The sequence below is a fragment of the Podarcis pityusensis genome, assembly GCF_964106645.2.
Source record: "Podarcis pityusensis genome assembly, chromosome: 4".
NCBI lineage: Eukaryota > Metazoa > Chordata > Lepidosauria > Squamata > Lacertidae > Podarcis > Podarcis pityusensis.
The window spans coordinates 13,710,885-13,734,177 of NC_138027.1; the positions used below are offsets into that span (position 1 = coordinate 13,710,885).

Consider the following 23,293-nt stretch of genomic DNA (forward strand, 5'->3'; position numbering starts at 1 on the left):
CTGCTCCCATTTTAATATATTCAGGGTCCTGTATTAGACTGAAAGTGACATTTTCTAACGTTAGCATCTATGGATTAATTTGGCTGTTAAATGAGCTCCCGAGGAAGAACAGGGGGAATAAATGTTAAAACAAACAAATTGACTAATTCTGCTCACCAGGCAGCAGTGGTGTACAGTGGTACCTCGGGTTACAGACACTTCAGGTTACAGACGCTTCAGGTTACAGACTCCGCTAACCCAGAAATAGTACCTTGGGTTAACTTTGCTTCAGGATGAGAACAGAAATTGTGCTGTAGCAGCAGGAGGCCCCATTAGCTAAAGTGGTGCTTCAGGTTAAAAACAGTTTCAGGTTAAGAATGGACCTCCGGAACGAATTAAGTTCTTAACCCGAGGTACCACAGTAATTGCAAATGTGTAGAGCCCTGCTTCCCAGAATCCTTTGCAGCGCACAAGACGGAACCAATTCTCAGGAACAGTAAACTAACCAAAGCCCCTCTTCATCCCTCCCCAAAGCAGTCTCTAACATTTACTCTGCAAGATATAGAACAGTTTATTATCCTGCGCCTTCCCAAGTCGTGCTCCTGCGTACGTTTTCTGTTCCACCCGGCAGATACACCTCTTTCAGGAGTGCGTGGTTAATGATAGGCATTAAACTGTACTCCATATGGGGAGAAAAGAAAAGCAAAGTTATGGTTTTGATACACAAAAAGAAAACACTCGCCTGCAGTTTTTACGTTTAAAATAAATACCCTGCAATTTGACGCAGGATCTGCATCAGCCGGAAATGTTGAAGGAGTAATGAGCAAAGGCTTAAGAAAAAAAACAGCCAAGTGCAGCTGGAAGTTTATTATGGTTCCCATAATAGCCGCAGCATCTAAACTGTCCTGGAGGTTGGGTCTTTAAGCAACAGAAAGGCTGGCATCATCATAGATGCAAGCTAACCGATCATATGCTTTGAGAAACCCAACTGGAGTGTATAGAACAGAAGTCAACGGGCACATAGAGATGAAGAAATATTATTTGGAAAGGCGTGCGTATATGAATGTGCGTGTAATTTATCTATTTTTATCTCTCTGCTTTGTTGCAAATCGCCCTACGGCTTGCACAAAGGGTGGTACGTAAATAATCTAAAGAGCTAAGAGCAATCAGTATCACATTAAAGGTACTCAATTCCAAATCCAAATCCCAGGGCTTGATGGAGAGGTGTAGCCATCACCACCTCCACAGCTGGCACTGGCTAAGGTGCAAGAGAGAGGAAAGGACCCCTTTGCTGCACCAGCTAGCATGCTGGTGCTTCAAAGAGACCCAAATTTGTGCCCATTGCTGTTGTGTGAAGGCAGAAGGGTTGGCAGTATCCAGTGCTCCAACCCCTGCCCTTAAAAACCCTGTGTAAGGGGTATCGGGTGGTTGGTCGAGAGCAATCAGGCACGATGCCTCACTAGTCTGTGCTAAAGCTTTCTTATTGGTGCTAAAAAAAAGCCCTTGCAAAGCAGAGTGCCTCTATTCCATGCCTTGCTCATTCACTGGCAGAATCTGAGATTGGGCGGTGCTTAAATCTCTCCCAGCAGAGTAGTTTATTGACCCCCAGTCTGCGCCTCCCGTCTCTGCGCAGAAGCCTACTGCACAGGGACGGCTTGGGTAAAGGGGGACCTCCCTCCTCCCCGCTTTGCTCAGGCAAGGTGTCCTGGCACTGCCTTGCATCCTCCGAGCCCTACATCTCCTCTCCACTAGAGGCGGGGCTTCCTTCCTCCGCTGAGGAAGTGCTGCTTCCCACGATCTTTGGGGGCTCTCTGTAATCCATCCGGCTTTTCCCCTCTTGCCCCTGCGTCAATGGCAGTTCCCTGACACCCTGCTTTTGGGGTTACTGCTGTCGATAGTCCCCACCCACCTGGTGGATTCACTGGGGTGTTTCTTGCAGGCAGCGTTCAAAATTATTTTGCACCTGGCTCCCTACCACTTGTGACAAAGTGAAGGTGTCTGGGTGCCAGGATGCTGCCTGACGTCTCCACCACCTGGGGATCATTGGATCGGGACTATTTTCACACACTAATGCCCCATGCTGTAGAAATCTATCGGTTATATTTTATCTGCACAATCGGAATGAATTTCTGGAACCAAAATGCTTTTTTCTGTGCAGCCTGAGCAGGAGCAGTCACCATTAGGAAAAAAAAGGTCAGAATAGGCCAGTCTATAGGTGGACCTGTCCCTGCATCAAGTGGCTTTTCTTCTTCAAGTTCTCAAAGTTCTTTTTTTAAAAATAATTTTTATTAAACACTTTCAACATACCAAATTATCATTCCAAATAATCAATTGCATTATTTTGCCCCCTTTTCCCTCCCCCCCCAGGACTTCCCTCAGCTCCCCTCTCTGATTTCTTTGCACGTATTGTTCTCTGCATATTATAAATTTGTACATATCCTTGCCTTATCTGTCATATGTTCAACTAATAAATTTGTGGGTGTTTATTCAAAACCTGTCCAAGTCATTTTGTTGTCTTCCTTGAAGTCACGATTGTCCTTGTCACGCAGTTTATACGTCAATTTAGCCAGTTCCAAATAGCTCATCAGTTTTTCTTGCCACTGTTCTTTCGAAGTTCTCAAAGTTCTAGGTTATCATCTGAACCAGCCAAATGTTTCACAGAGAATCAATCACAGTCAGTCCATCATTTGAGAAAACCAAGACTTTTGAGCCGTCTTGCCCCAAAATGGCAGCTAGATGTTCAGTTTTCGTGACTGCAACCTTGGTTTAAGGAGCCATTTGGCGCCTAGCTTATACACCTGAATTTCTAATGCCACTCATAGTTGGGGCTTCCCCACTGTCAGGGAACTGACATCGGAGCTAGAGGTGGAGGGAAGGCTCTCCAATGATGCTGGAGAAGGGCCCAGCAGAGAGAGAGGCAGCTCAGCAGATGGGGAAGCAATTCAGTGCAACACCAGGAATAAGGAGGGGCAGATGGGGGAATCGGCGAGAGGGCTCCCAGACTCTTCACCGGACACCAGCGGGGAGAGCACTGGTCCTCCGCTACCCACGCCCTCCCTGCGCAGAAGACTTCCGCGCAGAGAAAGTAGGAGGAGACTGGGTGTCAAACAACCTTTATGTTGGAAAAGGTTTAAGAAACGCCCACTGACGGATTCTGCTAGCGACTGAGGCAGCCACGAATTGAAGGGCTGTCCAGACAGAAAGGTTTAACAAGGCAACATAGCCAGGAGAGGCGGCAACTTACGCACGAGCAACCCCATACCATTATACCCACCAATGGCAGAGACTGACACAGTTGAGAGTCATTGGGCACAGGGACTCATCTGACCCCAACCAAAGATCCTCTGGCAGCACAGCATATCAGTGGCTAGAAGTGCCTTTTACCAACTGCAAATGGTTTGACAGCTACGGCCATTCCTGGGCCTGGATTGTGTGGCCACAGCAGTTTTGCACTGGTTACTTTCAAGACTGGATTAGTGCAATGTGTTCTGTGTGGGGCTTCCCTCATGCTTGATCAGGAAGCTGCAGTTAGTGCGGAATGCTGAAGCACCACTGCTGACACCACATGTGAAAGAACATCGGAACTCCCTGCCTACTGATATGAGGCAAGCGCCTTCACTGCGTTCTTTTCGGTGCCTGCTGAAGACATTCTTATTAAGAAAAGCTTGCCCAAGCTGTTTAGAAAGTTTGTATGCGTTTTGGTCGACTCTATTGTGGCTTTCGCTTTCTTTGTGTTTTCAATCACGGTTGTAAATTTATTAGCGGTCATTTTTATTGTTTTGTCTCTTCTGTAAACCGGTTTGAGGGTTTTCTCTACAATCAAGCTGTATGAAAATTTTATGAAATAAAATATTTAACAAGATTCTAGCGAAAAACCCAAAACAAATCCCTGTCTGGGTGGTTTACACAAAACAATACAACATATTCGAAAGAAAGCTGCTCTGTAAGTCAGGAGATTCTCAGCTGAGAAAGAGAGGGAGGGATTGTTTGCAGATGGTGCATAAGATATGGCATTGGAAATTGGCTCTTAAGGGAGAGAGAGAGAGAGAGAGAGAGAGAGAGAGTCTGTCCTTTAGCAGACTTGAGCAACATCTAAAAATTAGAATAGCAACTGGCCTTGCATCCAGTCTAGAATATTCAGGCTCTGCCATCTGGCATAGGAAGGAGGCAAAACAACCCCCAAACCTCACCCCCCCGCCCCGCAAAAGCTGCACAATATTCAGAAAGAGAAAACATCCCCCTACAACCATTGGTCCCCAACCGGCAAATCACAACCCACATTTGGTCACACGAGAACCACCACTATTTTACAAACTATTGTGTGTAAGATGGCAAAATAAAGTGAAGACAAAACACATACAGGTGGGAGATCAGACACAAACCAAGGCAGAACTCTGATTTTTAAAGAGAATTTTTAGGAGAGATATCCGAATTTTGCACCTAGTTCCAGCTCAGGCTGTTCTTGAGTAACCCAGAGGCAAGTGTCCCAGAATAGCACAGCCTCTGGCTAACTTGGAAAAATCAAGGACACCTGGGAAGGGATTAAAATATGCACTGAACTAGCAGGAAAAGAGCCATATTTTAGTGATACACCCAGAATCATGAACACCACAGGGCAATTAAAGAATGTTACAATGGGTCTCTGTTGACTGTGCGCATGACCCTGTAAACATAATCTTATCTATCCTTCCATCCATTGGATGGTGTTTGCATACTGCTTAACTGTAAAGTTGTTTCCCTGGTGTTTATTTTTAAACAGTAAGCCCCCTGGGGTAGGGAGCTGTCCCCTCATTCTTTGCAGAGCGCCTCATATATATATTTTCTTTGTTCAAATATTTATAACCTGCACTTTTATAAAGTATTTGGAGGTAGCTCAAGGCATGTAAAATATAATAAAACCAGTTCACAAATACCCACAAAATGTGATTGAAAAACATCCACAAAGCATCAGATACTGGTCTGTTAAGGAGAGCAATTCGTTCTGTGAAAACCTGCCTAAACAAGTGCAGTTTTCAAGAGACATCCGAAAGGAAGGGACAGTCCCTGACAAACCTCTAGCAGCAGGGAGTTCCACAGAGCAGAGGCTACCACACTAAAGTCCAACCAAACCCCAATGAATGCCAGTTCTTGGCCAATCTTTCTGCCTCTCTGTGTATCACAGCAAGTACATATGCTCAAATGCTTTTTTCTACTACGATAATACTTAGCAACCCCCCCCCCCCCAGAAGAACCATCTCCATTACTTATAGCAAGTGAGATCAGAAAATATAAACTGTGTGGAAATAATAATACTAACTAAAGCCTTTGTTCTTTGAAATATTTGGAAGATAAAAGACTCTCCTGTGACACACTATTTAATTGGGATCCACCATTATGGAATAGACTGAGTTGTAGAGACAAATAGTCATAGGGGGAGGCGAGCTCTTAATTTGTTATTATATCTGTAATTCAAGTCCGATTTGGCAAACTTCCCCTGGAAAGACTAATGTTTGATGCAACCTGTCTGTAGAAAATTAATGAGCAAACGCTTAGATTTTATTTCATCGGAACTGAGAGAAGATGGCGTCTGCCACAAGAGTAGGACTTTTGGATTGATTCAGCATAAACACCAGCGTGTAAAGACATACTGCTAATAATAGACTTACCAGCTGCAAAAAAAAAAAGAAAGAAAGAAAGAAAGAAAGAGAAAAAAGGAGAGTCACACAAATTTCACACAGAAGTATATTATTGTTCACTCCAACTCGCCTGTGGAAATAACTCAGAGGCTGTGAAAGAAAGAAGGATAACAACAGGAGGACTCAAAGAAGGAACTTTTGGAAACTCAGCATAAGATGATTGGACCCCACTGAATTTGAAGCATGGGAAGCCCCAACAAAAATTTATAATTTGGCAAAATATTTGGACTTTATTATATGTATCTGCATAAGTTGGAATATTTAATGTGATTTGATTGGATTGTTAAAATGGAAAACTTAATAAAAATTATTATAAAAAAGCACATATGCTCAAATGCTGATGTCCAAATATACTACCTCACTTCTGCTATGTGTTCCTGTTGATATGACAGGACCCAATTATCTGCACTTTCCAGAAACAGCTAGAAGACATTTTGTTCCAGCAGGCTTTCCCAAACGTATCTTTGCTACAAGTGTCTGGTTGTTAGGCTTCCAGTCTTGTTTTAAATGTGTTTGCTGGTTTTGTGGGGTTTTTAATCGTTTTTAATTCTCTTATGTGTAAATCACCCTCGTAAATATATGACAAAAACTTATTCGGGCAAATACAATGGAGATGTGCGATCGGACAGGATTAGGCAGAGGAGGACAGGAAGCTCCTGCCAGCCACACAACAAAATCTTCTGGTGTTTAGGAGAATGTCTGGCTCAAACATGTGCATGCGCTCGAGATCAATGCCTGAATGTGGAGAACCCTGTCTCTATGCACTTTCTAAATAGAATATTTCCCCTTCCATTTAACACGTGAGGAAAGGCAATCTCCCACGATGAAGCAGCTAACAGAACCACGGACAGCTTAATTGAAAAGCCAGAGAAGCTTCCTCTTTAGTTTTCATTAATCAATTTTTCTCTAGGTAGTAACTGTAGTTTGATTGAATGCTACATACCTCATGCTGGTGACTTCACACTTAGCAAAAGACCTGTGCCTGCAAGTCAGGCGGAATAACTCTGCTATAGAGGTTTTATTTTTCCTTCGGTGAAGGCTGAAACCAACCTCTTTCCTAATAGTTTTATACCACTTAGTCAGCCTTCCCTTCACCCAACACCATTTTCTCAATTGCCTCACCTGACGCTGCTGAGGATAACATACAGGTACAGTGGTACCTCAGGTTAAGTACTTAATTCGTTCCAGAAGTCTGTACTTAACCTGAAACTGTTCTTAACCTGAAGCACCACTTTAGCTAATGGGGCCTCCTGCTGCTGCCGTGCCGCTGGAGCACGATTTCTGTTCTCATCCTGAAGCAAAGTTCTTAACCTGAAGTACTGTTTCTGGGTTAGTGGATGTAACCTGAAGCGTATGTAACCCGAGGTACCACTGTACTTGCGTTGGAGGGCTAACAACAGCTTTTTTGGGGATGGGGGATAATTTAGGTCAGGGGATGCCACTCAGGAGCAGAGAGATTTAAATAATAATAATAATAATAGTAATAATAATGCTTCCCTAGGACCACTTCCTCAACCACTCAGGGGGCCTTGCAGCTGGTCTTCAGATGAAATCAAAATGTCAGGAAAGCCAATACAATTATACATTCCATCTTATTTTAGGCACCAACTTACAAAAGCCTTTATTAACCTGCCCGTCTATCCACAGGTTAATTATAAGCCTCCACAGCTGAAAAAAACCCCAGCTCATCCTTTAACAAATTTCCCTCCGTATGACTAAGAGTCATTATTTTAGCTTCCACAGCTGTACAGGTAAGTGATTATTGAAAGACCTGGTTGAACTATGCCTGTGTGCTCAGAGAGAGAGGAGAGAGACACAGGTGTAGATTCCTGTTTGCACTGAAGATTCTCATGGAACCATCAAATGGTGGATTGGAAGGGACCCCAAGTGTCATCTAGTCCAACCCGCCGCAATGCGGTAATCACACCTAAAGAATCCCTGGCAGATAGCTTTTCAACAAGTTTAAAAACCTCCAGTGAAGGAGTGGGGAAGGAGGGAGAGAGTGTGTGGAAAGAGAGGAAAGATGGAGGGGGGGTGGAATTGGGGAGGGCGGAGTTAAGGGAGGTTGGGGGGGTAGGCAATGAGCCAAAGGGAGGGTTCTGATTCCTGCCCACCCCTGTTATTCTCAAAGACAGAGTCAATCATGTTTTAAAAATAGTTTTCAATTTGTTGTTGTTGTTTGTCGTATCCGACTCTTCGTGACCCAATGCACTCCAGGCACTCCTGTCTTCCACTGCCTCCCGCAGTTTGGGCAAACTCATACTGGTGGCTTCGACAACACTGTCCAACCATCTCGTCCTCTGTCGTCCCCGTCTCCTTGTGCCCTCCATCTTTCCCAACATCAGGGTCTTTTCCAGGGAGTCTTCTCTTCTCATGAGGTGGCCAAAGTATTGGAGCCTTAGCTTCAGGATCTGTCCTTCCAGTTAGCACTCTATTGTCCCCCTCACACAACACTTAAAAGCAAAACAAAGCAATCACTGAAGTAACTGGCTACTCTAGAGGCATTTTAAACAACCAAACAGGGCTGTATTGTTACATTAATGTTGCCCTTTTTCTCTGAGGAGTGCTGGGAAGTGTACCTGGTTCCCCAGTCCTTTTCTTTGTCTTCACAACAACACCGTGAGGCAGTAGCTCAAGCTGAGAGTGTGTGCGATTAGCTCAGGGTGACTTAGTGTGCTTCTTGCCTGTGCGCAGATTTGAACCCAAGTTTTCCTGCTCTGGTCTTGCACTGCGCTGACTTCGGCATTTTCTATCCCAGCTTTCCCTCAGGTTAGAGCACAGGGCAGCTTAAATCGCAGGATATAATATACAAAGGAGAACGAAACATAACAAAATAAGAGTGTACATCCTTTACAAATGCAGCAACACGAACCCTGAACTCAAAGCAGCATCGACACCACCAGGTTCCAAAGGTCCTGGGCAAATTAGTATGTTTTCACCTGTCACCTAAATGTAGCTTGCGTGGACAATTGACATGTGTCACTCGGGAGGTAAAGGTAAAGGGACTCCTGACCGTTAGGTCCAGTCGTGGCCGACTCTGGGGTTGTGGTGCTCATCTCGCTTTACTGGCCAAGGAGCCGGCGTACAGCTTCTGGGTCATGTGGCCAGCATGACTAAGCCGCTTCTGGCAAACCAGAGCAGCACACGGAAATGCCGTTTACCTTCCCGCCAGAGCGGTACCTATTTATCTACTTGCACTTTGACGTGCTTTCGAACTGCTAGGTTGGCAGGAGCAGGGACCGAGCAACGGGAGCTCACCCCGCCACGGGGATTCGAACCACCAACCTTCTGATCGGCAAGTCCTAGGCTCTGTGGTTTAACCCACAGCGCCACCCGTGTCCTACATCACTCGGGAGAGAGTTCCATGAACAGGCATGGGGCAGCCGTCCAAATAAATGAATAAATAAATGTTGCTATCAAGACCAGTTTGGCAATAAACAATGAACTCGTTAAACAGCCTCCGGCAACTGACACTCTCTCAGCTTTGCTCTTCTCTCCCCATTACTGCGAGATGAAGAGAATAAGGGCTGACTTTACTCACGGCACCCTTCGCAAGCCACAGTTCCTCTTCTCCACAACCGTTAATAACGTAAGGGCAGCTATGCTGGATTTGGCCAAAGGCCCATCATGTCCAGCATCCTTTTCTCACAGTGGCCAACTATAGGATGCCTGTAGGAAACTCGTGGTCAGGGCTTGAGCGCGACGGCACTCTCTCTTGGAGTAAGTTCATGCTTGCAGGGAGAAAAGCCAGGGCTTAGGGTTAATAGCTTGCACCTACAAGGTCAGGAGCTTATGGGGTAAGAGGCAGAGGCTGATGCCAATGATTCAGCACAAAGTAGGGTATAAGTAGCCCTGCATTTGTAGCGTGGGTTTTTTGGGATGGTGGAATCCAGATAGGTCTATTTCTGCTGGGAGAACTTTTGCTGAGAACACCTTCTGCAAACTACCTGCCAGTAAATATACTGAGCTGCCTGGTGTCTGTCTTCTCCGACCGGCGATTGGCCTGGGTCCAATTTAATGCTTCCGCTGGCGCGCTGAATGCACTCTGCACATGCCCCGACACTCTCCCCCACATGCGATTCTCAGTGTCTGATACTAAGAAGCACACTGCCTCCAACAGTGTGGGAGAGCACACAGCCATCATCGCCAGTAGTCTTAACCCTTCAGGAATTGTAGCTCTGTCTTAGCTACACCAGCTCTCAAGAAACAAATATTGGTATTTTATATTCCTCAGCACAACCACCACCCCAAATAAAAAGGGGGGGGGGAGAATCGTTATGGCTTGCAGAAGCTCCAAGTCAAAATATAACAAAATTAAAACATGGCAGATAGCATAGTTTAAGGTGGTTCCCAAGCAGTTGCAAAAAAACCTGAAAGCCTGTAGTGTAGATGTGCCTTAAAAAAAAGAACCTGGTTTTTCTTTTTATCCACTTCCTACGTTTATCATTACTAAGGAGCAGCTCGGGTTGAGCTGCGATCCTCTTCCAACAGGTGTGACAATCTCATTTGTGAAGGGAAGAAGAATTGCTTGTTTCCAGTAGCAGCAGCAACGTGATTTGAAAACCCCAGCAATGCAAGCACTTGCCAGACATGGGACAAGATCACTGCTTCCTTGGTGTTGTTAGAGACAGTGTTAAACAGTTAAGGCTCTTCCTCCACATTCAGTTGCCGGCTAGTAATGCTGCATCACACATGCATAATATTATCAAAGGGAAGTATATGCCTAAGCTTACCTGCAGAGGCAGCTTAAAACATATCCCTGGCTGCAACTGCACGTCTGTTTATCTCTTCGTTATAAAGAGTAAAGCTGCTCCATACAGATTCATCTCCATCGGGTTTAAAATGAAAAAATCTCTTGCCAGCTTGCAAAAGTTAAGAAAGGAAATTGTGCATGTCCATTCTGCTTTACTGAGCAGCACATCCAGCTCTTTCTGAAGTCCCGTTCATGTGGCCAAACAGGACAGAGTGAACGCACATGGGAGGCGCTTCTGCAATCCCCGTGTCTCCCCACCTCTACTTATTCACTGCTGGTCTTTAATAAACGCCATCTCCAACTCCTCGAAAGAACCCATCAACGGTGTCTCCGAAAATTTTTACACATCACTTGGGAAGACAGGCGAACTAATACCAGTATACTGGAAGAAGCGAAGATCACCAGTGTTGAAGCAATGATTCTTCAACACTGACTTCGTTGGACTGGTCATGTTGTGCAGATGCCTGGTTATCGTCTTCCAAAGCAACTGCTCTACTCTGAACTTAAAAATGGAAAGTGTAATGCTGGTGGTCAACAAAAGAGGTTTAAAGACTGTCTCAAGGCAATTTTTTAAAAATGTAGTATAAACACCAACAATTGGGAAACACTTGCCTGCGAGCGCTCCAATTGGAGAACAGCCTTTACCAAAGGTGACATGGGCTTTGAAGACACTCAAACTCAGGACGCAAGGGAGAAACGTGCTAAGAGGAAGGCACGCTTGCAAATCCACACCGTGATCAACTCCCGCCCGGAAACCTATGTCCCCACTGTGAAAGGATGCGTAGATCCAGAACTGGCCTCCACAATCACTTACGGACTCATTGTTAAAACCCTGTTTGTGAGAGACAATCTTACACGACTACAAGTGATCACCAGAGAAGAAGAAGAAGGTTGAGGGAACAGAGAGGTTCAGAAGGAAGGTGAGCAGGACGCAAAACGTCTTGGAATTTTTCACCTTCCAAGATGAAAACCCTTCTTTCTCCTTTATTACCCAATGCATGGTGATGGCAAAACATTGCTGCTCACTACAGAGACAAAGCCACTCTGCACATGCCCAGGGGGGCACAGCCTATTTTGTTGTTGTTTAGTCGTTTAGTCGTGTCCGACTCTTCGGGACCCCATGGACCAGAGCACGCCAGGCACTCCTGTCTTCCACTGCCTCCCGCAGTTTGGTCAAACTCATGCTGGTAGCATCGAGAACACTGTCCAACCATCTCGTCCTCTGTCATCCCCTTCTCCTTGTGCCCTCCATCTTTCCCAACATCAGGGTCTTTTCCAGGGAGTCTTCTCTTCTCATGAGGTGGCCAAAGTACTGGAGCCTCGGCTTCAGGATCTGTCCTTCCAGTGAGCACTCAGGGCTGATTTCCTTCAGAATGGATAGGTTTGATCTTCTTGCAGTCCATAGGACTCTCATTTTAGTTCTTATATATTTCCCTCCCTATTTATTATTCTAATTCATACACTCACTAAATTTATCCCCTGCCTTTGCCCCAAGACAATCAGAAAAGCTGACATGGTTCTCTCGGCAACCTTCATTTTATCTTCACAAGGTGGGCTGTGCTGAGAGATGGTGGCTGGCCCAAGGTTAAGCAGTCAGCTTCACAGCTGAGTGTGGATTTTAACCTGGGTCTCCCTGCCCTCCGTCCAGCGCTGCACAATTTTCACCTGCATTTCATGGAAGTTCTAAGGCAGCCTTGGCATGAATTAAGTACCTGCAAGTTGGCCTCATAAAGGCTTTCAGATTTGCTTTGGATGCTCTTCCAAATACACAGCAAACACAGATGGGAGATGCTGCTGGGACTTCCGTGGCCTTGGCAGTCAGCACCACAGAAGGAAACTAGCCAGTTTGGGGCTCCTTCCTATGGGCTCTGCAATATTGGTTCGCTAATGCAAAGTGCAACAGGGTAAAGGCTGATCAGGATTTTGTGCCTTCCTTACTTTAGCCAAGGGAGAAACTGCAGCTTCTCTCATCCTTGCCTGAAAGCTTCACCTGCCTCCTGTGACCCTCTTCCACTAAGCTATGAAAATTCACTGCTTGTTATGCCATTAAGGAAAATTATGGTATTTGACACCATGCAAGTGGGCTAAGATGTATAGAACAGTCTCAGATAAGTGTTGGAAGTGTATGTAGGTGGAAGGTACCTTTTTCCATACCTGGTGGATGTGTGTAACAGAGAATTACTGCGAGATGATGTATAACGAACTAGAAAAGATGTTCAAAATAGATATACCCAAAAAGCCAGGAGTATTTCTTCTGGGAATACGTGGAAGAGGTAAAGGTAAAGGGACCCCTGACCATTAGGTCCAGTCGCGGACGACTCTGGGGTTGCGGTGCTCATCTCACTTTATTGGCTGAAGGAGCCGGCGTACAGCTTCTAGGTCATGTGGCCAGCATGACCAAGCTGCTTTCTGGCAAACCAGAGCAGCGCACGGAAACACCGTTTACCTTCCCGCCGGAGGGGTACCTATTTATCTACTTGCACTTTGACATGCTTTTGAACTGCTAGGTTGGCAGGAGCAGGGACCAAGCAATGGGAGCTCACCCTGTCGCGGGGATTCGAACCACTGACCTTCTGATCAGCAAGTCCTAGGCTCTGTGGTTTAACCCACAGCGCCAACCACGTCCCTACGTGGAGGAGAGATCCCCCCAAAAGTTGGTAAGCGCCAGAGTACTCTACCCACAGAAATGGGAAGCACCAGAAATCCCAATGAAATAGGAAAGGGTACTCAAGCTACGAGAGTACTTAGAAATGGCATGACCCACAGCTAAAATAAGGAATTAGAAAGACAAAATATATGTGGAAGAACCAAGAACCTTTTCAGTCTATATAAGAATGCAATACAGCCAAATGAAATTTCAAACCTATGAGCAATTGCAAGAAAAGATATCGGATTTAGATAAACAGATAAGGTTGGACAGGCAGCAGGGAGGAAAGAGAATTAGACCATCACAGATGTAAAAATGGGAAGTCGCCAGGATAAATAAATAGATTTTTATGTAAATGGTATATTATATGAGCTTAATGTGTATCAGTGTAAAATAAACTTTTTTTAAAAAAGAAAAAGTACAGGAGTCCTGTATTATTCTGCATTCAGACACCCTGGGTATCAAAGGCTCAGCAAAACCTCCCTTGGAAAGAAGTTGGTTTTACTAATGAAGCTTCCTCCCACGACTTGCCAACCCAAAGCTCAGCATCTGCTGCACCCCTACAGCATTCCAAAAATCAAAGTTAAAAGTCTTGTAGGGCTGGCAGCTTCTTAAGCAGCTCCTGTAGCTGTGTCTTTAATGGATGTCTGATCCGCATTTGTCAGCAGGCGGAATATATTTATGCGCACACACATACACACACACAGTTTTCCCTGTTCATTTCTGCAGCTGTTAAAGGCGCAATAGCAGGTCAGGTCATTTTTGCCGAACAGCTGGCAACCTTATACAGCCCTTCTTTTGCCTATGCCTGCATCTCCTCTCCTCAAGATAACCAGATTAAAAAGGGAGGCTGGGCTACTGAACCCTTGACAGTTGTGCAGAAGGTGAATTTTGGCAGTACATCTTGTCACATTGCAGCGGTGCAGAGATGAGAAAATTTGCAGTGGCTGAAATTCTCTTTGGCACACAAACTATGAAATCGACAAGGAGGATAGATGTGTAGAGACAGGAATTTTGCAGGTTGGGAGTGCTCTTTTGTAGAGCTACAGTAGCTTGCTCTGCCTTTGCTTCTAAAGCTGCAAACCTCTCCTCAATTACTTGCAAGCAAGTCCACGCACAGTCACCAAAACACTAAATTCACCATGGCAGGTAAGAAAAGTACATTTCCCCCAGGTGTGTGTGTTTAAAGCTATTAAGCTGAATTAATAACTGTGGAAAGCTATCATCCTGTGAACAGTTTGCTCCTGGGATTGGCTCCAGCCACAATTTACAATTTACTAAGCTTATCAACAGAGTCCCATCAGTGGGACAGAAAAAGGAAAGTAAAAATCTCTTGGGCTGTCAGCCTAATGTACACTTAATGCTAGGGAGTAAGGCTGCAACCCTAATCTTACTTGCTTGGGAGCATGCCCCGCTGAATTAAACAGAACCTTCTTCTGAGTAGGCATGGCTATGATCACACTGTAAGGCTCACTCAGACAAAAGGAAACTTACTCCTAAGTAAACACTGCGGTGATGATTACAGTGATAATTTCTCATCCCTATTTTACTTTTATACTGTGCAACGCTACCCTAGGAGAAGGATTTCTTTCCTCTTTTTTTACTATATACAGAAATAAAATAAGATTTAAAAATAACTATAACATATGGGTTTGTTTCCATGACTAACTAATGCCCTAAGCAGAAGTACTCTGAACATGGCTAAGGTTCACATTACTGCCTTTGTGAGCAGTGAAGTTTGTTATTCCCTTGCATTCTAGAGCTCTTTCCCTCCCATCCCCAGCTCCGTATTTAGAGGAGTGCGACTGGTTTGGTCGCCCTGGGCACAGAGCCTTGGAGGTGCACAACCATGGTTTTGAATGGAAGGTGAGAGGGAGGGGGCATCCAATTTTGGTGTCACAGAGTTCCACTGAATTTGAGACCCCAAGGTCCGCCACTGCCAGCTGCTTACATCAGTAGGGCATCATTAGTGTCATTCTGTTTGTTTCTACACCAGCAGGTGTTATGGGGGGGAGCAAAAGCACCTTTACTTTATGCAAAGATGTTCACACCTTGGCTAGCAACAAATTAGGGAATTAGGAACAGCTTAAAGACTCCCAATTGGTGGGAAGAAGCTGGTTAGAGAACCAACCCATCCAAACCACAGTATAGTTTGACATTGTCTATCCGTTTTTTCTCTATAGGTGTTCAGGTGCCGCTTGAGATCCTTGGCATGTGGTTTTCCAAAGGTGGTCTTCATCAGTGTTTGAATTCTAGCTGCCATTTTGAATCAAGATAGCAGACCGAAACAACACGTTGCCGTGATTTTGCTTGTTTTTTTCCGGAATAGGTTCGGCCACCTCTTGAGATATCATCACCAAACATGGCATAAGGGTTCCAGAGGTGGGGGGGGTACATTGATAGTTGGGTGCCAGGAGGGTGGACTGAAACACAACTGTTTTGGCATAGGTTTGGCCGCTTCTTGAGATTTCATTGCCAAACTTGGCACAAGGGGGTTGTCTTTGTTGTCATTTGTTGGCTGGGTGCCATTTTGGATCAAGACGCCACACTTAAACCAAAATTGTGGTGTGACTTCGTATCTTGTACATAGGTATGACCACCGCTCATTATATCATCACCAAATGTGGTACCAGAGTTCCTGAGGTGGAGGTGGGACCAAAATGTGACTTTGGAGTGACTTCACCTGATTTTTAGTGCGTTGGTCCAAAAACACAAATTATCCTATCCCAGTCTGTGCTGGACAGTCCCCACTAGCGTGTTACAACAAAGTACAGGATACACATGCATTCTGGATAATGTCCCACAAATGCAGATTAAAAACCCAGCATTGGGAATGCAGTGAGTGCACAGTCAAAGGGTGCGTGAACACAGCCAGGAAGTGCAATCCTACAGATGTTTACTCACAAGTGAGCCTGGTGTAGAATTTCTTGCCCTGCAAACCTAACGCACATTTAATAGGGAGTAATGCTGCAATCTTAACCCCACATGCCCGAGAGTATGCTCCACATAATTCAGAGAACCATCGAATGGTGGAGTTGGATGGGACCCTTAGGGTCATCTAGTCCAACCCCCTGCAATGCAGGAATCACAAGTAAAGAATCCCTGACAGATGGATGGCCATTCCACCTCTGCTTCGAAACCTTCAAGAAAGAACAGCCCATCGCCTTTCGAGGGAGTTCCTTCCACGGTAGAACAGCTGCCATCAGAGAGTTCTTCCTGACATCGAGCCTGAATTTCCTTTCTTGTAACGTGGAAGTCATTGATTGGAGTCCTACCCTCTGGAGCAGGAGAAAACAAGCTTGCTCCATCTTCCATGTGACGGCCCTCTAGATATCTGAAGACAGCTCTCATACCACCCTCTCAGTCTCCTCTTCTCTAGGCTAAACATACCCAGCTCCCTCAACCGCTCCTCATAAGGTTTGATTTCCAGACCGAAAACTGGTACTTACTTCGGAATTGGCATGGCTACACTTGCACCGCAAGTATGGAAGTGAGAGCTGGACCATAAAGAAGGCTGATCGCTGAAGAATTGATGCTTTTGAATTATGGTGCTGGAGGAGACTCTTGAGAGTCCCATGGACTGCAAGAAGATCAAACCTCTCCATTCTGAAGGAAATCAGCCCTGAGTGCTCACTGGAAGGACAGATCCTGAAGCTGAGGCTCCAATACTTTGGCCACCTCATGAGAAGAGAAGACTCCCTGGAAAAGACCCTGATGCTGGGAAAGACGGAGGGCACAAGGAGAAGGGGAAGACAGAGGACGAGATGGTTGGACAGTGTTCTCGGAGCTACAAACATGAATCTGACCAACCTGCGGGAGGCAGTGGAAGACAGGAGTGCCTGACGTGCTCTGGTCCATGGGGTCACGAAGAGTCGGACATGACTAAACAACAACAACAACACTTGCACTGCACATCCGGATCCAACCCAACAAACACTCTTTGCTGCAGGCTGTGCAGAAACAAACCTAGATTGGCCCCCTGCCCCACCAGCCACAACAAGTGACCTCAGACAAATAACGCCTTTGGCAAGGAAAAGGCACCTCCCAGCAAACGAAGTGCCCTAGCCCAGTGGTTAGCGCATCCCTTTGGCATGCAGAAGGGCCCGGGTTCAATCCCCGGCCGCTCCAGGTAAGGCTATGAAGTGTGTTCACACACACACACCTGAAACCCTGGAGAGCCGCTGCCAGTCAGTGCAGGCAGTACTGAGCCAAATGGGACAGGGGCGAGGCAGGGGGGGTGCCCCGGCTTCCCCGCTCCCCAGATGCTCCCGAAACGGGCTGGCCACTCACCGTGCACGGCGGAGGAGGGAAAGAGGAGCAGCAGCCACGGCAGCCAGAGCCCCGGAGGCGTCTTTTCCTTGCCCGCCTCTCTCCGCATGGTCCTCCGGGCTCCGAGAGGCGGCTGCTGCGGCGAGGAAGGGCGGCGGTAGCGGCGACCAGAAGCGGGGCTGGCGAGAGAAGCCTCAGCCGACCCCGGGCGATGGTTGCATCTCTGGGAGAAAGGCAGAGAAAGTCCCCTCGCCGCCGCTGGAGACGACGCGGGTCTCAGCGCGCGCCTTCCTTCGGGCGCAAAGCGCGGGCTCCGCGGCGAGCGGCGGCGGGGCTGAGGCGCTTCCTGAGGAACTCCATACCTGAGGGGGGCGGAGAGAGACGGAGGGAGGGGTCCTTCCGCCCCCCCGCCCACTTTCCGAGGGAGGGGGGAAGGGGAGAAGCCTCTTGGCGCCCTCAAGGGTCAGCGCGCGCGCCGACGTGGCTCCGAAGTTGCAGCCCCTTTCTCTCCAGTGGTTCCGCCCGAGGAGTGGGATTCGGGATTCGGGTCAGGGGGTTGGCCCAAACCATTTTGCTGCAGTGGGGGGAGGCGGGCGACTCGTAAATTTCTCCTCCTCCTCTCCCCGCCTCAACCACGTCAAGTTGCGTTGGGATTCAGAAACCTGGCCAAGTTCGGTTCGTTCCTTCCAATGGGTCTACTCGGAGTAGGGCCAGCACCGCAGGCAGCCCAATGCGCGCCCAAGGCGATATAACCAAGTTATTTTGGTGACGACCTGAGGTGGGGGGGGGGGGTTGTTGAATTTTTTAAGTCACACAAGCGCCTTCCTTCCTGAAGGGCGTCGAAGTGCGCAGAAGACAACAATGACCAATTAGGCAACCAACAATTTGCTGGCCTTTTCGTGACACTGCGAATCAGCTCTCTTCGCCTGGGTGGCAGGACAGGCTCTAATTATTGTTAAATCCATTCTCTGGCGTTTAAATTCTAGCCCACCTTTTCCTCCAAGGAGCTCAAGGTGCCTGGTTCTCCCCCTCCTTATCTGAACTCCAACAACAACCCTGAGAGGCTCAGCCTTTCCCAAACTTGGGTCGCCACCTGTTTTTTTGGACTACAATTCCCATCATCCGTGACCACTGGTCCTGCTAGCTAGGGATGATGGGAGTTGTAGTCCAAAAAACAGCTGGAGACCTGAGTGTGGGAAACCCCGGTTTAGATGGTGCTGTCGCTGAAGACGACAAGCTTCATTGTGGCTTAGTGGGGATTTGAACCCTGGTCTGGCATCCTGAGTGCTACACCACACTAGTGAACTGGTGCAAATGGTAAGGTAAAGGTAAAGGGACCCCTGACCATTAGGTCCAGTCGTGGCCGACTCTGGGGTTGCGGCGCTCATCTCGCTTTATTGACCGAGGGAGCTGGCGTACAGCTTCCGGGTCATGTGGCCAGCATGACTAAGCCGCTTCTGGCGAACCAGAACAGCACACGGAGACACCGTTTACCTTCCCGCCAGAGTGGTACCTATTTATCTACTTGTACTTTGTGCTTTCGAACTGCTAGGTGGGCAGGAGCAGGGACCAAGCAATGGGAGCTCACCCCGTTGCGGGGATTCGAACCGCCGACCTTCTGATCGGCGAGTCCCAGGCTCTGTGGTTTAACCCACAGTGCCACCTGCATCCCTGGTGCAAATGGAGAGAAGAGCAATAATAATAATAATGTCGTGGTTAGTTGCCATTGGATTTGAAGAACATCAGGTGCAGCATCTGTGAATGGCAGGTGCAGTCCGTGAAATATTCACATTATTTTTTTAACTTCGTCGTTATTGCTTCCTTTTGGTGCTTGTGTTTTATTATTGTGGCACGGTATGGAATTTGAACTGCAATATAATAAAAGGCAACATGAAAAATAAGCGAAGCAGTATCAATGTGATTAAGAGTCATATAGCAACTAGGGCGGCATGCTGCAATTGCTGAAAGAAGCAGAAGCTGTCCTCTAAGACTCTCTGCATTTTTAAAGTGGTCCGTGAGGCAGGGGAAAAGTTTGGGGCAATCCTGAGCTGGATGGACGAAGGGGCTGGCTCAGAGTAAGGCAGCTTCCTATGTCCCTGTGAGGTAGAGCAGCAAACGGCACAACGGCAAGCACACAAACACATCTCCACAACAATTTCAATATCTGACACTTTGCAGCCCTTTTGTGACACCTCTTTAAAAGCCAATAACTAAAGAGGGGTGTTTTTCGGAGAGCAACACATGTAATATCTGGACTTAATATAACAAAGCATGATTTACTGACTTTGAACTCATCCACACTTCTGCTAGTCCCTGTGCTTTCTAGGCAGTTTTGCCTTTGCCCTGCCACTTTCCCCCAGAAAACCCACTCTTTAGTGATAAATTGGAACAGTGGCGTAGCGTGGGTTGTCAGCACCCGGGGCAAGGCAAGTAATTTGCGCCCCCTAACCCGTGATGTTGCGCCCCCCCCCCCAGATGTTGTGCCCGGTGCGGCCGGCCCCCCTGCACCCCCCACGCTACACCACTGAATTGGAACAAATAGCACTCTGGGAAGGAACCCAATTGCCATTTATTCCAATTCAGGGCTAAATATCGGGTTTCCAATAGAGGCAAACAGAGTTGTGGATAAGCTCTATATCTGATGCCACTTAGGAATATTATATTGTGTCAGAGTTGGTCTTGCTCTCCATTGACACCCCAGCACAGTGACTATGGGGCAAACAGAGTCCCTGGGACAGCTGGTGCTTCAGAGCAATGTGACCAAGAACTGGATAAGGTGGGAGCAGGTCTTTGGACAGATTCCAATCTGCCCTTTTGCTGAATGCGTCTGGAGAAGACACCAGGGAGGTTTTCAGTATCTTTCAGTTCACTGATGAAGCTGAAAAGCAAAAGGTGTCTGTTGTTCCCAGCAAATTTGAGGCTTGCTCTGCTCCAAAATAAAGAAAAGAAAGAAAATAGTGTGACTTATGAGAGACACAAGAGGTTAGATGGAATTGGGTGGGGAAGCATTGGTCTCTGTGGCAGAGATTTAAAGGCGATTACACAAACTTGTGGTTTTGCAGACTGATGTGAATCCTGTTGTCTGTGGAGTAAACTCAGAAACTCACTGAGGGCTAGGTTGCTAAGAGACCCTCACTTGACCCTCAGTTGTGCTGTCAACATTTGCCGAGCTGAAGAAGCAGTGAGCGCTTAGAGCTGCAGAGAGACAAAATGTATGCAAGAGCTCAGGATAAACAGAAGCACACCCACCCACCCCCGAAGTGCAAAAAGCCATGAAGTCCCCTGCTATGTCTGCTGCGCAAGGGAAGTGCTGCACAAACTGGGTTGGGGCTCCACCAACAGTCCCAGGAGCTGTCCAAGTGTTCAGAAGCTTTTGCTTCGGCTGCTCCACAAAACATCGCTTTGCAAAGCCATGCAGGACAAAACAAGCTAACCCATTAAGAAGGAGAACCTTACTCCTTGGTGCATGGGCACTGCATTGGCAAGACAGAGAGCAGGGCAAAAAGCATTCAGGGCTTCCTGGTGTTCCACAGGGATTGTTCCCGGCAAGCATATTTCTTTCGAAGTGGACAGGTGCATTTGAGGCAGCTCTCACCGTTTTTTTTATCACTGCTAAAGGAGATATGGCATTATTAGGCTCTGCAGCAGGTGAGACTATGGATCTGGTCCAGTATGTGCATGAAGTCACATGACAATTGCCCGCTTCTAAAGATAATCTCCTTAGAGCGTATTCTGGTGCTTTTGCTGGCCTGGGATGCTTTTTGGTGCGTGTTATATTTACGTGGAGGGACGCGGGTGGCGCTGTGGGTTAAACCACAGAGCCTAGGATGATCAGAAGGTCGGCGGTTTCGAATCCCCACGACGGGGTGAGCTCCCGTTGCTCGGTCCCTGCTCCTGCCAACCTAGCAGATCGAAAGCACATCAAAGTGCAAGTAGATAAATAGGTACCGCTCTGGCGGAAAGGTAAACGGCGTTTTCGTGCGCTGCTCTGGTTCGCCAGAAGCGGCTTAGTCATGCTGGCCACATGACCCGGAAGCTGTACGCCGGCTCCCTCGGCCAATAAAGCGAGATGAGCGCCACAAGCCCAGAGTCATCCGCGACTGGACCTAATGGTCAGGGGTCCCTCTACCTTTATATTTATGTGGATGTGGCTGTGGGCCCCTGTTGTCCATAAATGCAAGAAGTTTCCCCACACCATCATAGATCCATAGAATCGTACAGTTATAAGGGACCATGAGGGTCATCCAGTCCAACCCACTGCAATGCAGGAATCTTTAGCCCAATGTGTGGCCTGAACCCACGACCTTGAGATTAAGAGAGACACGCTCTACCAACTGAGCTCATAGAGCAACAGAAGCCTCTCAAGTCTATGGAGGTCACCTCTATAACGACTAACCTTCCAGCATGCGTGAGTAGTTCAGTTATTATTACACAGAAGAATAATGAGTGTGTCTTGATCCCAAGGACCTTGGTAAGACTTTCAAGGGACAACACTTCTCTGTCCCCAAAGTCAATGGCTTCCAGAGGATCATGGCTGGGAAGAAACTCTTCACCATCCTTGATGGAAAAGATGGCAGAGAAGGGGAGGTCCCAAAGGAGATTGATCACAACCATTTGATGACCTATGACTCAGTGGGTGAGATTTATGGTGTGTGTGTGTATATTCCAGCCCTCTGCCAGATCGGTTCTGTGCAAGCCAGCATCAGAGCTGGCCCCTTTTATCCACTGCTAAATAAAGCACTTGTTCTTCTGATATCTTGGAGTGTGCTGTGCTGCACGGTTAATGGGAAGGCATGCAACTCACTTACAAATAGTATGACAGATATTCTCTCCCTCCCAAATGTCTCTCACCAGGCAAATCATCGTTTCTGGGAAATAAATTGGCCATAGATTTCTAATATGCTGTTGCTGAGCTCTGTATTACGCCTTTGCACTCTTGTTATTTGCTGTTCTTAAAGTGTTCAGAATTGTCTGGTGTCGAAGGCAGGCCAATGGGATGAAACCGTAGGTGTTGGCGAAGGCCAGTGTATGAGCAATCTGGCTCTTGAATAAGAGAATGCACTTATGGTCTTTATTACGAGGAATGAGAACATATTTGCAAAATCTCCAGCAGCAAAAAATGGCAGGGTTAACACACACACACCAATTCTGCCCCCAGTCTTTGAAAGGAAGCCATCAATCCCCAATCTGGCGGCTTTTACAGGTTTCCATAGTAAAGTTCTCTTGTGGTTCTGAATTGTTTTAATCAGCACTATATTTTGATCATAGTTTGTAATATGTGGGGTTTGATTGCATTTGTTAGTCACTGTTTTTTATTATTATTATTCTTACACTGTGGAATCTGCTCAGTGATCTTCATGAAAAAGGTAAAGGTACCCCTGACCATTAGCTCAAGTCATGGATGACTCTGGGGTTGCGCGCTCATCTCGCTCTATAGGCCGAGGGAGCCGGCATTTGTCCACAGACAGCTTCCGGGTCATGTGGCCAGCATGACTAAGCCGCTTCTGGCGAACCAGAGCAGCGCACGGAAACGCCGTTTACCTTCCTGCCAGAGTGGTACCTATTTATCTACTTGCACTTTGACATGCTTTCGAACTGCTAGGTGGGCAGGAGCTGGGACCAAACAATGGGAGCTCACCCCGTCACGGGGATTCAAACCGCCAACCTTCTGATTGGCAAGCCCTAGGCTCAGTGGTTTAGACCACAGCGCCACCCACATCCCAATCTTCATTAAAGAAACAAGCAAATCCCACCAATAAGTCACCGGCCGGCCACTGCTGTCAATGCAGGGACCAACATTAAGCAGTGCAGATAGCTCCTTTCCAGTGTCCCAACTGGGAAGCTCTGTTCAGTTCCAGTACAGTCCGTTCCATTTCCACACCCCTTCCCAGTTACTCAAAACTATGGGGCAAGTGAGCATACCCAGTTCTCACTGGGTTCCTCATTCTTGTTTCTCATTGACTTCATTTT

At 47.0% G+C, this 23,293-nt stretch overlaps 1 protein-coding gene across 1 annotated transcript in view; it reads right to left on the reverse strand.

Moving 5' to 3' along the window:
* The window catches only part of LOC308476334 (uncharacterized protein), a gene marked incomplete at its 5' end in the record, with an annotated part of 72,506 nt that overhangs the window by 25,403 nt on the left and 23,810 nt on the right, over window positions 1-23,293 (reverse strand). The window contains one exon of the mRNA XM_081003878.1: window positions 17,345-17,778. Within this exon, the coding sequence (XP_080860004.1) occupies window positions 17,345-17,778 (434 nt within the window). The remainder of the gene's footprint in view (window positions 1-17,344; window positions 17,779-23,293) is intronic.